The sequence below is a fragment of the Lactuca virosa genome, chromosome 3 (assembly GCF_052849685.1).
Source record: "Lactuca virosa cultivar CGN04683 chromosome 3, Lactuca_virosa_CGN04683_v6, whole genome shotgun sequence".
Classification (NCBI taxonomy): Eukaryota; Viridiplantae; Streptophyta; class Magnoliopsida; order Asterales; family Asteraceae; genus Lactuca; species Lactuca virosa.
The window spans coordinates 152,240,146-152,259,647 of NC_136428.1; the positions used below are offsets into that span (position 1 = coordinate 152,240,146).

Sequence of the window (19,502 nt, forward strand, 5' to 3'; positions counted from 1 at the left end):
AAAAACCCTATGGTTTAAATTCATTACGAAATGGACCCGAAAGTATTCCAAAATTTCAAGAATTGTGGATTTGTGGTTTCTCACGTCTAGCTTCTCAAAGAAAACGAATCCGAACGATTGGAACTCATGCTTCAAAGGTGAGTGCTTACGACCCCTTTTTAATATTTTAATTATTTCGGGGGAACACATGTGTCTAAATATTTTGTTTATACAAATCAATTTCTTTTTTATGCGAAAATACAATAAATCTAGTTTATAAAAATATTATTATTTAACAATTTACCATATTGTTACAGATAAACTAGTATAAACTTTTCGTATACATATTGTGGTTATTTTATCGTGAAATAACTAGTTTACACAACAAATACTACATGATATAAAATATATGATTTTTATGTGACATTGTATATTATAACAAGCGCGTGATAAAACTTTTTAATATTTCAAGGATTTCAAACTATTACTATGCATGTTGATTTATATGCTTAAGTACACAACGTTTATACATGTACAGATGTTCATTAATTTGAAACATTCATTTTTATAAAAGCGAGCACATTACACTTTTACAAACATGTCAAACATACTCGGATTTTATAAACTTTATACAACGATATTCATTATGCCTAGTGACTTAATCACAATTAAGTTAGGGCTGAGAGTTATTCGCAAACTTTTTAGTTAATGACTTTTTAGTGAGAGGTTATTCATTAGTCGAGTGTAAACACTTAGGATACCCACACTGCTGTAACCGTTAATCTTCGGAGCGTGATACATATGTATAAATCTATATGGGGTTGACATCTCCACCTGCAGTTGCTAGCTACAACCTCGACCAATCAATCGAAGCGTGTGATTGGTGTCTATAATTGTTACTACAACGTCTAATGAAGTGTTGTATGGGGTACACTCAGTCACATAGCTCCGTTATAGGACTCACTATAAACATTAACTAGAATATCTCTCTCTCACTACCAACCATGGGCTTGGTTGCTTTCAAAACTATTTTAAGTATGGAATTACTTATGTAACATAACATTTTGGTTTTCAAGGATATTCAAAGATTCATTACAAACATAGTTTTAAGTACAAATTTACTTATACAAAAATACATTTTGGCTTTTAAAGACTCATTACAAATATTGTATTAACTATTGTTATACATAAAAAGAAAATATTTTTTAGACTTATTAAAAGTATTACTGCTGTTAGCAGAAAACCTATAACTCTCACCAATCTTGTGTTGACCCTCAAAGTTACATGTATACTCAGGAAATCACTAAACAGATATTCAAGACGGAATGGATTATAGATGACATAGTTTACTAGCTGTTATATTATCTGCTTATCTGTTATGGCAATTCAGGTACTATTATTATCTGTAAGAACATTGTATTTAAACATCAAGATGGAAATCTAATGCTATTTTTTTGTTGTACTGGTGCTATATATTCAGTTTACCTGTGATCCATGAACTTAGTCGCACAGCCCGACGTGTTCCGCCGCCTCGGCCGGGGGTGTGACAGATTGGTATCAGAGCTAAATTGGCTATAGAGAACTCGTATACTCGAAAGAGGAATACAACTATAGCAACTAGCTTCTAATAAAAGTATTATTGATATTAATTACACTACTTCTTGGTTACTTACGGTACGACGAATCTGGTTTGAAAGGTCGGTAGGGTTGTTAGATTTCAAAACGGCTTAATTGCTAAAATGGTCATGCCCTCCGGTGTTTCCTGTCTGGCCCTCGTCTGTACTTGGTAGTCTTGGAGTACAAAACAAAATTTAATAATGCTACAAACCCCACAAAAAATAGCATATAAGAGTTATATATACTCTAATCCGTGATGAGAACACTTAATAAAACTCTAGCATAGCTCCAACTAAAACTACCAACTCAACCCTTTAGGTCAAACGCCGCAATTAAGGTTAGTACCGTACATAAGCCATACCATAAATAAACCTGGAATGTACGCCTATGTTATTTATGGTCGGGCTGATGCACAACCAACCTTGAGCAAGGAGTTTTACAGAATACAATGGTCGAAATTTTAGAGATCCAAGAATGTTCTCAAGATTCGCTACAAAAACCTAGTACCTTAGAAACCTTATATCAACCCCAAAACAACATATACATTAAAACAAATACGTAAGAATTTTGGATAACGTTCAGATTTTCCTAGTTTACCTAAACCCAAAGAAGAACAAAGAACCAATAGCTATGCTACCGTTGTAGCATAGAAACCTATAATTCCCAATCGATCATTCTATAGTCTCCAAACTTCTCTCTATCATTTGAAATCAGTAGGATCTTAATTCTCTATCTAAAATTTGGAAATCTGTAGGATTTCTGGAATCGTTCACTCTCTATAATTTGGAACCTTACCACGAAAGGATTGGAGATGACCGCTTACACCTCCCGATTTAACGACCTCGCAAACCTTTGCCCGTGACTAGTGAACCCGGGATACAAAGAGACCGAAAGGTACATCTGGGGATTAGATTCACCGGTTCAAGGTGGTTACTACATCCAGACCCACTACCTTCGATAGTGCTATGCAATTGGCCTATCAATTGACTTAATAATGTATCCGTCAAGGTACCATAACCCCACAAACTAAAAAGAACCAGGATAGGTATGCAAAAAGGAAGTTCCATGACAAGTCAAAAGAGAACTTCAAACATCTCAAACCCAATCCAAAACCTATGGTTGTGTACGCCGTAATCACAAACACTCCCACTCCATCAAAGCCCTACTCTAGGACTTTACCTCACTATACCAAGAGTAATTTCCACCATGTCGGAGATTGCATGGTCTGCAGCATCTGTAACTTAAGAGGTCACACCTCTAAGTTTTGTAGAAAGACCCCGAATGACACAACCTCAAACACTTCTTTAGGAAGAAGCCGAAGTTGCTCCAAGTGCAATCAACCAGGGAATTTTAAGGAGGACTCCCCGAAACCGAAGAATCAGAGTGACATAAGAAGAGCATTTGTGATAAGTGCTAGAGATGCTCGCCAGGAACCAACTGTAGTCACTGGTATGTTTCTTATCAACCATATTTATGCTTCCGTATTATCTGATACTAGTGTTGATAGAAGCTTTATTCTCCATAGGTTTAAAGGCATGGTTAACTATAGATCATGCAAACTTAATCAAGCTTACACGGTAAAAGTTTAGCAAACAGCCAATTAGAAAGCACTTTAGAAATATCCACTAATTGCCTTCTCACCCTGAATAACCACGTCTTTCACGTCAATCTAATACCTACGACCATTGGAAGTTTCGATGCGATCATCGGAATTGACTAGTTATCACTTCATCTAGCATAGATCTTATGTTATAAAAAATCCGATCGACTACCCCTTCCCAATGACAAAGCCCTTGTGATATACAAAGACAAATCAGGAAAGAATCTAAGAATCATCTCTTGCATGAAGGCGAGAAGGTGTTTATAGAAGATACGCTTTGCTTTCTTGGCCCACGTGGTGGATATACAAGACAAGGGTAAGGAAATCAAAGACATACTAAAAGTGTGCGATTACCCGGACGTATTTCCTGGATTACCTCCAGTCAGACAGATTGAATTCTGAATTGACTTAGTCTCGGGTACAACACCAGTGGCACGATCTCCTTATCGTCTTGCTTCATCGGAAATGTAAGAACTATCCAGTCAACTCCAATAACTTCTAGACAAAGACTTTATCCAGCCAAGTTTCTCTCCATGAGGAGCTCCTGTATTGTTTTTCAAAAAGAAGGATGGCTCATTCAGGATAGGCATCGACTGTCGAGAGTTGAACAAACTCGCCACCAAGAGCCGATATCCACTCCCGAGGATCGATGGCCTGTTCGACCAGCTACAAGGACCCAATTACTACTCAAAGATCGATCTAAGATCCAACTATCATCAACTCAGAGTCCAAGAAGCAGACATTCCAAACACGACATTCAGGACTCGGTACGGTCACTACGGGTTTCTGGTTATGCTATTTAGACCGAACGACAATGCAAACTGAAATATGGAAATTCTTAGGACTTGCAGGCTATTAGTGAAAATTCATCGAGAATTTCTCCAAGATAGCCAAGCCTCTCACTGTATTAACCCAGAAAAACAAAATTTCAATCGGGGAGACAGACAAGAGTCCGCCTTCCATAAATTGAAACAACTGTTGTGTAGTGCACCAAGTTTGTCTCTTCCAGAGGGAACGAAAGACTTTGTAGTATTCTTTGACGCCTCACACCAGGGATTAGGATGCGTACTGATGCAAAGGAATAAAGTCATTGCATATGCATCCAGACAACTCAAGCCAAACAAGATGAACTACACTACCCATGACTTAGAGTTGGGAGTTGTAGTGTTTCCCTTAAAAATTTGGAGACAGTACATCTACGGAACAAAGTGTGTCGTGTTCACCTACCACAATAGCCTCTGATACATCTTCAACCAGAAAGAGCTCACTATGAGACAACGAAAGTGTCTCGAAGTGCTAAATGGTTATGAATGTGAAATTTGTATTCATCTTGGTAAGCAGGAAAGAACAAGCAAAGCATCTTCGTGTAAAGGCTCTAACCTTAACCATCCACTCGAAGCTCACCACCCAAATTCATGAGGCTCAGCTAGAAGCACTCAAACCCAAGAATATCGTAGAAGAAAATCTACGAGGTATGGGAAAACAATTCGACCTCAAGGAAGAAGGAACACAATATTTCATGAACCGAACTTGGACCCTAAAGTTTGGTGAAGGCAGGATTCTAGTTCTAAACAAAGCTCATACGTCGAGATATTAAATACATCTCGGATCAGATAAGATGTATCTCGATCTCAAGAAGCTTTATTGGTAACCCAACATGAAGACAGAGATCTCCAACTATGTCAGTAAATGCTTGACATGTTCCAAAGTCAAGGCATAGTACCACAAGCCATCAGGTCTACTGCAACAACCATCTATCCCAGAATGGAAGTTGGGATAGATAACCATGGAGTTCATAATGAAGTTGCCAAGAACTTCAAACGATTATGACATCCTTTGGATAATGATTGATCGTTTAACCAAGTATGCCCATTTCCTTTCCATCAAAGAGATTGACAAGATAGAGAAACTCACCAAGACCCATCTCGAAGAGATAGCCAGACTATATTGTGTGCAAATACCTATTATATCAGACTAAGTTAGCAAATTCACTTCCATATTTTGGCAATCATTGCAAAGTTTCCTAGGAACCAAAATCGACATGAGTATTGCATATCATCCTCAAACGGATGGACAAAGTGAAGGAGCCATAAAAACTTTGGAAGACATTCTCCGTGCTTGGGAGATAGACTTCAATAATTCATGGGATACTCACTGGTCATTAGATGAATGCTCATATAATAATAATTACCACAATAGCATAAAAGTCGTTCCATTCGAGGCTTTGTACAAACATAGATGTCGTTCCCTGATATGTCAGGCAGAAGTTGGGGATACTCAACTGGACAGAAAACATGTTGGAGATACTCTACTTACTATTTCTGAGATCATCACCGAAACAACGGAAGAGATTTTCAGATAAAGGAAAAATTAAAGGCCGCACATAGTCGTCAGAAAAGCTATGCTGACATGAGACGTAAACCCTTAGAATTCAAAGTAAGAGATTGTGTCATACTAAAGGTCGCAGTATGAAAATGTGTCATTAGATTTAGAAAACGAGGTAGACTAAACCCCCTAATACATTGGACCTTTTGAAATCCTAGCAAGGATTCATCCAGTGGCTTACAAACTCAAGTTATGTCAAGAAATCGATAAAGTTCACGACACCTCCCACGTGTGAAATATCAAAAGTGTATCTCTAATAACAACCTTGTCATTCCTCTCGATGAGATCCAGGTCAACACTAAACTTCACTTCGTGAAGGAACTGGTGAAGACCATGGATCGAGAAATCAAAAGCCTCAAACAAAGCTGAATAACAATAGTAAATGCCCGATGGAACTCTCGTAGAGAGCTGGAGTTTATTTGGAAACATGAGTATCAAATGAAACAAAATTATCCACAATTTTTCAGTGGTGCTCCCTCCAATACTGGAATGAAATACTAGTACAACAAGAGGATAGTGGAACAAAATAATCTAGAACATAATAATTTCGGGATGAAATTCCCTTAACGGGGAGGTAATGTGACATCCCGAAATTTAGGTCAAAGACTGTGAACGGTCAAGTTTGGTGGAAAATATTTGTATGTGATTGTCAATTAAAATAAGTTGAGTCCATGTATATATCTCTCTAACAAACATTATCGTAATGTTTCAGGTTGGAAAGATCCTAAAGATTCAACAAGTGTTTGAAGAATCATATGTTGGAGCACTTGCTGAACATGGAGCACTTGCAGCTTATGTGGAGCAATTTCTAAAAGCAAGGTGGATCATCATGATCTTAGATGGCACATCTAGATCATATGTGGAGCATCAAGATATTGGTGGATCATATGGAATATTGATGGCTCATCAGAACATTGTTGGCTCATCCACACTCTATGGCTTAACAAGACGAAGATGGCTCAACATGAGTACTTGGTGGCTCAACTCAATAAATGGATCAACATTATCATGTTGATGGCTCAACAAGATTGCAGATGGCACATCATGGCATAGCCAAATACTTAATCGCACATACATTTCGTTCATGGTCCATCATGAACAAGTGGTTGTACATCTTCAAGTTCAAGACACATTCCAACATTCGAGAAACAACTCAACTTGATCAATGACACATCTGGAAGTTGATGACATCTTAGAAGACCATAGAGCAACATGATGCTCATGTTTCTCATCACATTTTCAATGTTGATCAAGAAGGCTCAAGAAATATGAAGACTCATAACTTGGATGGAACCCTAACAAAATACTAACAGAATTGGAATATTCCATCCATTCTCCGTTAGTTAGGGCAGAGGTGTCAATTGATGACTAAGTCATGATGATGTGTCAACACCTGATTGATCAATCCATGTCATGGGTTTTTCGAAAGCCTATAAATATGCCCCTTGGGATCCATTATAAAGTTTCTCTTCCTTCTTCATTTCTGCTCATGTTGCACAATTGGTGTTTAGACTAGTTTCAGAGAGCCACTTGAGAGTTTTAGTGTGTTTTACCTTCAAACACTTGTAACTAAATTCTGATGAATATGAGACACATTTGAATCATTGATATTAAGCATAAAAAATGTTTTGTCATTAACTTGGTTGATTCACAACTATTTACTTTCCGCATTACTTGCCATTTGACGATTCTAAAACTTTGTTTAAGTATTTTCAACACTTGGACTCGTCAAGTCTAGGTTTACTGAATTTTATCACTTCTTCAGTTGGTATCAGAGCTCGTGTGATCGACTTTGAGATTTAGAAAAATTTTCACAATTTCTTTTTTCAAGTTTCAAACTAGTATCACTTGTTCTCAGTGGAAAGTATGAATCAAAACCAAAATGTTCTCTATTTAGTTTCAGTTGCAAACAGTCTTGGAGTAGGAAATCATGCACCTATCCTTGTACCAAGTGAATACACTTCATGGGCAGAATGCATAAATTACTACCTGGAAGGTCATGACTCTGACATCTAGATCTTCATTTCCACTAGAAAACATACTCCATAATTTATGAAAGTTACCAAAGTTCCTGAAGTTGATGTCTCTCCTGAAACCTCTAAAGTTATTTCTGGATTTGTTTCTACTACTGCTCAACTTCGTGAGAGGAAAATCAAGAAGTTTGACGCTAAGGCAATGCAAGAGCTCCTATCTGGAATTGATCATGACATCTATGAGCAACTTCCTGATGAAGATAAGAGTTCACCATTCAACGTCTGGAATGGACTAAAGAAACAATTCGAGGGAACTGGCAAGATTCTTGCAAATAGGAAGAAAGCCACATTGATAGATATGGACAACTTCAAGATGTTACCTCATGAAACTCTCTTTAATGCATATTCTAGGTACACCATTATTGTCGATGTGCGGTTTTATGCATGGATTAATTTGGATCCATGGGGTTATCGGCCAGCTAGCTAGCTAGATATTATCATGGTCTGAGGTAGTTCTCCTTAATTTTCTTATGTTTCCAGTTGGGGGTGCCCTTCTATCACTGTGCGACTGCATGCATGGATTAATTTGGATCATTGGGGGTATCTCCTAGCCACATAGGTAGGTAGTATCATTTTCGGAGACACTTCTCCCTAATTTTCTTATGTTCCCAGCTGAGGGGTGCCCTTGTATCAATATGCGGTTGTATGCATGGATTAATTTGGATCCTTGGGGTAACGGCCAGCTAGCTAGCTAGCTAGTACCATGGTCTGAGACACTTCCCCTTAATTTTCTTATGTTCCCATACGGGGGCGCCCTTGTGTCAATATGCGGCTCTATGCATATATTGATTTGGATCCTTGGGGTTATCGACCAACTAGCTAGCTAGCTAGGATCATGGTACGAGATACTTCTCCCTAATTTTCTTATGTTCCCAGCCGGGGGGCTCCCTTGTATCAATGTGCGGCTGTATGCATGGATTCATTTGGATCCTTGGCGGCATCGCCCAGCTAGCTAGTATCAAGGTCCGAGACAATTCTTCCTAATTTTCTTATGTTCCCAGCTGGGGGGCGCCCTTGTCTCAATGTGTGGTTATATGCATGGATTAATTTGTATCCTTGGGAACATTGGCCAACTAGCTAGCTACCCAATATCATAGTATGAGACACATCTCCCTAACTTTCTTATACTACCAGCCGGCGGGCGCCCTTGTATCAATGTGCAGCTGTATGCATGGATTAATTTGGATCCTTGGGGGCATTGGCCAACTAGCTAACTAGCTAGTATCATGGTCCGACAAACTCCTCCCTAATTTTCTTATGTTCCCAGCCGGGGGCGCCCTTGTATCAATGTGCGGCTGTATACATGGATTAATTTGGATCCTTGGGGTATCTGCTAGCTAGCTAGTTAGCTAGTATCATGGTCTGAGACACTTCTCCCTAATTTTATTATGTTCCCAGCCGGGGACGACCTTGTATCAATGTGCGGCTGTATGTAGGGATTAATTTGGATCCTTGGGGATATCGGCCAGCTAGCTAGCTAGCTAGTATTGTGGTCGGAGACACTTCTCCCTAATTTTATTATGTTCCCAGATGGGGGCGCCCTTGGATTAATGTGCAGCTGTATGCATGGATTAATTTGGATCCTTGGGGGCATTGGTGAGCTAGCTAGCTAGCTAGTATCATTGTCGAAGACACTTCTCCCTAATTTTCTTATGTTCACAGTCGAGGGGCACCCTTGTATCAATGTGCGGCTGTATGCATGGATTAATTTGGATCATTGGGAGTATCTGCCAGCTAGCAAGCTAACTAGTATCATGGCCGAGACGCATCTCCGTAATTTTGTTATGTTCCCAGCTGAGGGGCGCCCTTGTATCAATGTGCGGCTATATGCATGGATTAATTTGGATCCTTGGGTGTATCAGACAACTAGCTAGTACCATGATCATAGACAGTCCTCCTTAATTTTATTATGTTCCCATCCGGGGGGCACCCTTATATCAATGTGCGACTGTATGCATAGATTAATTTGGATCCCTATGGGTATCGACCAGCTAGCTAGCTAGTATCATGGTCTGAAACACTTCTCCCTAGTTTTCTATTGTTCCTAGCTTGGGGGGGGGGGGGGCTAATATCTATATGAGGCTGCATGCATGGATTAATATGGATCCTTGGGGATATCTCCAAGCTAGCTAGTATCATGGACGAGACACTTCTTCCTAATTTTTTTATGTTCCCAGCTGGTGGCGCCCTTGTCTCAATGTGTGGCTATATGCATGGATTAATTTGGATCCTTGGGCGCATCGGCCAGCTAGCTAGCTAGCCAGTATCATGGTCAGAGACACATCTCCGAAATTTTCTTATGCTCCCACCTGGGGGGGCACCCTTGTATCAATGTGCGGCTGTATGCATTAATTAATTTGGATCCTTGGGGGCATCGGCCAACCAGCTAACCAACTAGTATCATGGTCCGACAAACTTCTCCCTAATTCTCTTATGTTCCCAGCCGGGGGCGTCCTTGTATCAATATGCGGCTGTATGCATGTATTAATTTGGATCCTTGGGGGTATCTGCCAGCTAGCTAGTTAGCTAGTATCATGGTCCGAGACACTTCTCCCTAATTTTCTTATGTTCCCTGCCGGGGGAGACCTTGTATCAATGTGTGGCTGTATGCATGGATTAATTTGGATCCTTGGGGGTATCGGCCAGCTAGCTAGCTAGCTAGTATCGTGGTCCGAGACTCTTTTCCCTAATTTTCTTATGTTCCCATCCGGGGGCTCCCTTGTATTAATGTGCGGTTGTATGCATTGATTAATTTGGATCCTTAGGGGCATTGGCGAGCTAGCTAGCTAGCTAGCTGTATCATGGTCCGAGTCACTTCTCCTTAATTTTCTTATGTTTCCAGTTGGGGGGGGGGGGGGGGGGGATGGGGGAGAGGGGGGAGGGGGCGCCCTTGTATCAATGTGGGGTTGTTTGAATGGATTATGTTGGATCCTTGAGGGTATCTGCCAGCTACCTAGATAGCTAGTATCATGGTCCGAGACACTTCTCCCTAATTTTCATATGTTCCCAGTCGGGGGCGCCCTTATATCAATGTGAGACCTTATGAATGGATTAATTTAGATCCTTGGGGGATTCGGCTAGCTAGCTAGCTAGCTGGTATCATGGTCCGAGATACTTCTCTCTAATTTTCTTATGTTCCCAGTCGGGGGCGCCCTTTTATCACTTTGCGGCTGTATGTATGGATTAGTTTGGATCCTTTGGGGTATAGGACAACTAGCTAGCTAGTATCATGGTCCGAGACATTGCTTCCTAATCTTCTTATGTTCTCTACCGAGGGGCGCCCTTGTATCAGTGTGCGACTATTTGTGGGTCATGGATTTGGATCCTTGGGGGTATCGGCCTAGTATATATCTAGGTAGTATCATGGTCAGAGACAATGTTCCCTAATTTTATTATGTTCCCAGCTAGGGCTGGGGGCACCCTAGTAACAGTTTGCAGCTGTTTGTGGGTCATGGATTTGGATCCTTGGGGTTATGTATCGGCTATAGATCACACTTGTAACTGTCATAGTCCGAGACACGAATCCCTAATTTTCTTATGTTCTCAATCAGGGGTACCCATGTATTGTTGTGCGGTAGGTCAAATTAAAAGATAGTAAAGTTGAAGAATATAGATGTTTTATTTTGTTATTTAGCTATTTACTTTTGTAACGGTATGAATATAAATATTTTATTTTGTTATTTAATTATATGTATTTATATATGGAAAAAGATAGTGAAGTTGTTTAAGAAAAATCTTTTTTTGGGCACGATAGGTTTAGAGCATCTCCAATGGGAGGTTTTTTTATAATGTATTACTATTTACTATTTTGAAATGACCACTTAAAACCATTGGAGTAAATAACTTTTTTGCTTTTTTATTATGACCACTCATACTATATTGAGTAGTCAATATAGTATGATATCTTGTACATTTAAACCCTTTCAATTTAAACATATGTCATTTTATAACTACTTTAAAATATTTTCAATCTTTTTATTGTATTTTTTTAACTAAAACATAATATTTTTTCATAGTATAGATATTTATTAAAGACTTGATATAGTTGTATTCTAAATTTTCATATTAAGATATAATTTGTGTTTAAAAAATGATTAATTAAATTAGATGTTTTATAAAACATTTTAGGTAGATGAGGGTAATTTAGTTACATTTATAAAAAAAAAGCTATTAAAAACAGTTTAACCATTGAAAAAGTCATTTATTTAGAGATCAAAATTAATACATGATGAGGTGGCAATAACTTTAAGTTATAACATAGGTTAACCATTAAAGATGATTTTAAGGTACTCGTGGCAGGTCAAATTAAAAGTTTTAAAAAGTCAGAATATGTCTTTTCAGTAAGATGGAATGCCCTCAAACATGCTTCCGTGGTCAGATATGCATTAAATGAATGACAAAAAACGTAAAAGACAAAAATACCCTTAAATATGGGGAAAAAAATATAAACAAGGTTAATTTTGTATTTTCAATATGTAGGTGATATTTCCTCTTATCAACAATCCATTAAAAATATATATGTGTTTTGACATTTATACCTCCATCATGTTTTCATATCTTCAATTCAAAAGGAGGGATACAAAAGTCAAATCATATAATTTTATTTGATGTAGATTAGATAACAAGTATAGTGGAAACATGATGAACATATTCTAGCCCCCACGCAACTTTTTCTAGGACTTTCACTACTGCTCAACATGGGAAAATGGTTGATAGTTGTAAAGTAGAAATTCGTATTGTACATAGCCACATGAAACTCCATTCCATTTCGATTACACCATTTTTATCATGTTAAATACAAAGTTTAAATCAATATATAAGTTAAATATCATGACAACTCCAAAATAAAAATACAAATCTAAAAATAACTTAAAAAGATGTCAAAGTTGTTATTAGAAAGTTTTACATGATTACTGAGAGTCAACGAAGAAGAACTTTTAAATTGCTATTTTAAAAAACTAGTGAACTTAAACCATATTACTTAAGTGGCCTCTTATAAAATAATATAAAACTAACACACTTATAAACATAAAATAATATCTTAATGTGAATTGTATTTATGGTGATTAATTTATTATCCTAAAATCTATTCAAACAACGGTCTCAGCTCAGAAGACTTTGTTAATTAAGTTATAACACTCAACTATAATTTGGTAATAAGAGTCATTACCACATACAAACAAAAAATATTATTTTAGTTAATTAAATGTAGAAATAGTTAGTGAGAGAAAAAATATGATTGGATGTGGTCATTTGTGGTGGTGACCACATTTCACCAGAATATCATGGGGTGGTTTTCATATTCCACCACATTGCCACTTCAACCACATTTATGTTCAATGTTGAGTTTCATTTATAAAATAATTATATACTAATTTTTAATGATAATATTAATTTAAAATATATATATATATATATATATATATATATATATATATATATATATTAAAATATAATAAGTTAACTATATGATGAGGCATTATGGAACATTTTAGATAATTAAGGATCAATAAGTTAATTTCATAAAATAATCTTTTAAAAATGTTTAACCATTATAGGGGTCATAGAGGTCAAAATTATGACCAAACAATTTTCTAAAAAAGGTTGATTGTTGTTTCGGGCAAAATCTTGCTTGGACGATATACTACGGAATGAAATGAAAATTTTTCCCTTAAGGGATTGATGCATGTTGAATTGCTGAAATGGGTATTCCAGGGTAACTTACTCTTTTCAATATCCCACCCGGGTAGTTCTGACTTCATGGCCGTCGGTAATTAATGACCTGTAATCATTTCAGTTATTAATCCTATTAACTTTCTTCCCCAAGAAATTGTTCATCTTATTCAAAGTAATCTTACAAACAAACCTTTTGAAGTTCTTAATCTTCATATTACAATCATCCAACAAAATATTGGTTTACGTTCGATGTCGACCGAAGAGCATTAATCCACCTTCCAAGAAAATTGTGGTATGAGATTCTACCACATGTAGGAGCAACTTCTATGGTTGATCTTGATAACTCCCCAATTGCGTAGGGTTTATCTATGTTCAATGGTATAATCGAGATTATTCCCATGAATCGTTACTAGAAACATCCATTTGTAATCGTGATTGTTTTATTATGTCGTTGTAGGGTTTTCCAAGATGCAACATCCGATGATGTTGTGTATTAACGTGTTTCACTGGAGATTTTGCAAACAATTTCATGGACACAAAGTGTAAATAGTCAATTCTTTAGCTCATTGTGCAGAGATGTTTGGCGATTCGAAATCTTGACGTCATATTTTGGGATGGAATGGTATGGTTAAACATGCACACTAATATGTATATATATATATATATATATCTATATATATATATATATATCTATATATATATATATATATATATATATATATAGTATTTTAATGGATAATGGTTAATTTGTAAATTAATGTTGTGAACAATCGACAAACACTTTATCAAAAACTAATTATTGACTTATTGACTTTCCTACAACAAAATTAAGCTAATTCATACACTTTTTAAAAAACTCATTTTCTCACCACCTAAATGTCCTTTAATTTGAGGTTCAAAATGAAATCCAAAACACAACTTAATATTTATCTAAACTAAATAAGTATAGGGAATCACTTAAAATGAAACTTCGACACCTTATGTACTTATCACTTTATGTCTTTATGTCTCACTTAACACAAGGTAAATGTACAAATAACATAAGAAAACCCGTTGTAAAAGATGACATTTGGCCATGATTTTCGACCGTGGCATTTCAGGTTATAAATTTCAATATAAGATTTGAATCACTTAAAATTAAACATCAATACCTTTTGTCTCGCTTAATAACCGACCCGTTATAAAAAGGGACATTTGTCCACCGTTTTAGGCCATCGCACCAATTGTCACTTTTTTTTATGTAAACCAACGGGAATGTATGAAGTCTGATGTACAATAGTGGCTCGTTTTCAGTAAAATGTTGTGGAAACAATCATGTCAATTAGTTTATGACTTTTAGTGACGAAATTTATATTGTTGGAAAGGTGTTGGTAACTTTCGAGTCAACACTAATGAAATTTTAACAAGAGAAATTAAATATCTTTCTAAGTTTTCTTCCAATATAGCTTTTTACCTTTTGAAATGATGACAAGTGTATTAAATTAATGATAATCTTATCCAAATATGACATTTCACCGTTTTATATGGATATTAAGATAAATAAGAAGAAAAGATAGGAAGATATTTAATTTCTCACTTTTAAAAGATAAATAATTTCTTTTTCTATCCCACGGTAATTTTTTGGAAATTGCCAATGAATTTCCAACGGACATAAATTTTGTCGATGTTCAGTCATTATGTTGGTATATCAGGGTTTTATTTTTGGCCGGGTTTTATTTTTGGCCATTGTTCTGTATTTTACCTTGTCGTAGGAAAACCCCTAACTTTATAGTACCGAGTAAAAATGTTTTAAACATATTAAAATTTTTAGGTTTATTTGTTCTAGTTTTGAGGTATATATTACATGTACTAGTGCATTTGGTCATTTTTGTTGAAGTCTTGTTGTGCTAAAAACAAACAAAAAAGAAAAAAAAATGATTAGCGATTCTGTGAATCTCGTGTATATATTCTCTCTTAAAAGTTTTTTGATAACGATGGTAATTTTTTTTGGCATAATAAATTAATTTGCATCATAATATAGAGAAATTTTAATATGTTTGATTTCTTGGTTTTGTAACCTACAATAATAAAGAGCAGCAATATAGAGAAACAAAGATAGCAATAAAAAAATACAAACGATGGAAAAGCAATTTATGAGGAAATTATGTCGGTGGTAAACGAAGTTTATAAATTATCATCATTTTGCATGTTATCATGTAACAAGTGAAAAATTAAAATAAAAATAATATGTTTTTTTTTTCTATGTTCATATATTATAGGGTAAATTTCACGAATCGTCCCTGGTGTAGGTGCCGAAAAGCACGTTTAGTCCCTATTTTAAAAAATTAAGTCGGACGGTCCCTCGTTTGGTTTAAAGTTGCATGTTTCATCCTAAAAGACGATTTTGTTGCAGGTTTAGTCCATACCAGATTTAAAATGACAATAATGCCCCTGTGTATTTTTTTTTCAATTAATCTAATATTATTTATCATTTAAAAAAGGAAATTGAGCCCACTTTCATGCATCCTCTACATCTCCCCTTTCTCTTTTCTTTCAGTATTGTAGAACCCGCCGGCAAAATCATATGCTTTTGGCAAGCTTCAAGATACCCATGAAGTCGATATGCACCTCAAAAGCTACCATATATCCGAAACCTAAATCAGACACCATAGGAGCAAGGTTACCTCCTCTCTATCTGATTTTGTGATGGGGGAAGCCATCACCAGAAAGATATGAAGAATAGTCGATCTCTTTCTCTCTTCTCCGTTCTCAATGTAGAGCTGTCACTCTTTCTTAATTCTCTATTCGAATCAGAGGCGAAGGCGTTATAATCGGAGGCGGAAGCGGACACTATCTCCGACGCCATGGTTATACAGGGTTGCAGATGGGTTGAAACCCGTTTTAGATCCGTTCAAATCGGTACCAATTGCCTTTCAAATATGGTCGAATTGGAATGCTGGTCTCTCTCTTTTTTTTATTTTGTTTATAATTGTACTTGTTTATTAGAAAACAATCGATGTATGGGAAATTTTACAATCGATGATTGTCAGATTTTAACCTAGATTGATTTTTTGGATCTCTTTTACATCTGGATTTTTGGATGCACCATGTAAGGAAATCATACAAACCATAAGTCTGATTGAATGGAGAGCATATAGGGATAATTGATGAAGAAGACGGGTGCAAGGTTGAGATCGAGGAAGAAGTTGTCGGCATATGTTTAGATTGATCTCCTTCTTCACATATGTCCAGATCGATTTCTGCCTAAGGTTTCAGATCAAGGAAGAAGCCAGGTGCAAGGTTTTCAGATTATGATTTGGTTGGAGGAGGACATGGCAGTGATAGGTGGTGGTGTCAGAGGTGCTAGCGGTGATAGGTGGTGTTGGGCAATCTGAAGTAAATCTTGAGATGGGGAAACTCAAATGGTTCCATTTCCAAATCTGAAACTGGAGAGACGCAAGTATGAGATCAGAATAGGGGAAACAGGAGAAGAGAGTAAAATAGAGACTGAACTTGGCCGGTGTCTTGGAGTCGATCTCCTCTGTATGAAACCGGAGATGTCTAGGACTTTCCGAAGGAGTTAACGGAGCATTGAAGTCGGTCGTTGTGGGTGGTAACGGTAGATATGAGATGCATTGAAGAAGAAGAAGAAGGGGAGGGGGAGACGAGTGATTAAATGTACCGACCCATTTCTTTTTTTTAAATGCAATAATATTTATTTTGTATAATAAACAAATCAATAAATAATTAATAAATAACAAGTAAATAGAAAATAAATCAAAAAATAAATAAATAAGGGTAAAATGGTCTTTTTATGTGCATAGGGACTAAGCAAGCAAGAAAAAACAGAACAAGGGACGATCCGAGTTAATTTTTGAAAATAGGGACTAAACACGCTTTCTGGCATATGTACGAGGGACGATTGGTGTAATTTACCCTATATTATATCATCTCCAAAAAATTATATCCAACATTTTTTTTCTCGAATGCTACTATGATGTATATATGATGGACTGAAAACTGGTTTTAAACAACTTTTTTTAACGTGCCGATTTCGTATTCCATTTAAACAACTTTTTTTAACCTCAACCAACATGTAGGTAAAACTCGGAACCTACCCAGATATATACCTTTACATGCTTGATTACCCTAAGCTTGATGAATGACTGGATTAAAACAGTGGGGCATACAAGACGAAAATTGCTCAGGTATATTGACAAGATCTGGGCTCCTTTTAATATTGAAGAGTTCTAGCTAAGGCGTGAAAAATGGTAACATTTCGGTAAATATCAGAGTCAAAAGTCATATGAGATGGGCTGGAGGTCCTTTAAATTAAGTGGCAAAATAGTATGCTGCATGCAAATTTGCATTTATCTGTATTAAATATGACATGTATGTCGTAAGAGCACATTCGATTTAACAACTGAAACAAATACAGCACATTTCTTAATTTAATGTTTCAAGAGATGCCTTTTCCGAATATCTACTTTCTATTTGGATTTCAAGGTTGGGTCACTACTATGATTAGACAGCTAATATGTTCTGCACTTGATCTGCAAATCCCTCCAAACTATTAATTTATCTAAAGATATTGCACTAAAAACAAACTTTGTAATGCAAAAGTTAGACAAGGCTTGAGAGAACGGCATCTATATGATGATTAACAAATAAAACAAAATTAGAGCTTTTGTTGCCTAGTTAGGAAGCAGGGTCAACTCTTTGTAATGACATGCACATGTTGGCTTGTGATTGATTCACTCTATACCCACTTTGTATATATACGAACAATTGGACCTACAACTACTATCACAAAACTTTTAGTTATTTCACAAATAATGGCTTCTACCTCTTGTTTACCAGATGATACTCATCATATCCGATCAACTAGTTTGCCAACTAGAGCGCATCCAATCATTCTTCAGGCTCAAGAGGAGATCTGCAGATTCAGAACATGGGAGGCCTCAATATCATCTATTCCTACTGCAGATTCAATCTGCAGTGCATTAACGAGGCTGCAAGTATTGTATGAATGTGTTGACAATGTTCTCAGTTTGCCGTTGACGCAGAAAGCCCTTACTCACAACCAATATACAAAGTTGGTCAATGAGTTGTTGGATAAATCCATCAGTCTTATGGATATATGTGGCTCTACAAGAGACTTGGTCTCGAAAGTGAAAGAAAATGCCAGAGATGTTCAGTCGGCCATGAGAAGAAGAAAAGGAGAGGTAAGCTTAACCACTTCCTTTATCAAGAATCTGAAGAAAGAGGCCAAAAAAGCTATGGCATCTTTAAAGCAAATTGATGAGAAGATTGGGGACATGAAACCATTGGATCTAGATCACCACCTCTTATCAGCTATTAAAGTGGTAAGAGATGTTGGAGTTGTGAGATCTTCTGTATACAGGTCACTGTTGTTGTTCTTGTCTGGATCTGTTGCAAACTCGAAATCCACAAAGTGGTCAATTATCCAAAAAATGATTCAGAAAAAACCAACTGCTGGAAAAGATCCGCTTGAAATTTCAAATAAAGATCTGGAGTGCCTTTTTCAAGAAATGGAGAATGGTTTGGAGTGCATGTTTAGGAGTTTAATCAAAACAAGGGCCTCTCTCTTGAATGTTCTTTCTCGTTAATGTTATATCATAAATGTATCGCAATGATGAAAGTGTCTTTTGAATGTATGCCAAATTTATAAGCATTCATGCTTCAGATTTTAGTAATGAAAGTGTGCAATTGCAACCATGTGTACCTATTTGAGCCTATAAAATTTTTGAAATAGAATTCCCTTAGATAAATTGACGTTTTACTTATTGATGTGTCTTATCCATGTCCTTGTAAATGATGCTTATGTTGTTCCCAAGTTCATTTGATAAGCCTATCAATCTACTAACAATGTCCTACTAAGTATATAATTACTAACTGATGTAAGAACAAATTGTTCATGACTTTATGGACCGATCAAAACATTGAATCACTAAGAAAAAAAATGTATACATAGTATTTCAATGACATCTATCCACTGATTTCATAAATCAGATTATATATAATTTTTGATGTAATATACTGATTATCTAGATTTTGGTTTATTTGATATTTAATATCATACTTAATTTAACAAATTCAGAAAACTAATTAAATTGAAAATTGAAATATTAGTGTTAAAATTAAATCCATAAAATAGTTTAATATATTTACACAAAATCAAATTAACATTGTCATAAATATATATATTTATC

General features: G+C 36.2%; 1 protein-coding gene across 1 annotated transcript; it reads left to right on the plus strand.

The window, feature by feature from the left end:
* The first annotated feature begins 18,089 nt into the window (after positions 1-18,089).
* LOC145162680 (uncharacterized) lies at positions 18,090-19,008 on the plus strand. The gene has a single exon (XM_079081752.1). The coding sequence runs from the start codon at positions 18,105-18,107 to the stop codon at positions 18,897-18,899; it is 795 nt and encodes a 264-aa protein (XP_078937878.1). The 5' UTR covers positions 18,090-18,104; the 3' UTR covers positions 18,900-19,008.
* Positions 19,009-19,502: the final 494 nt, after the last annotated feature.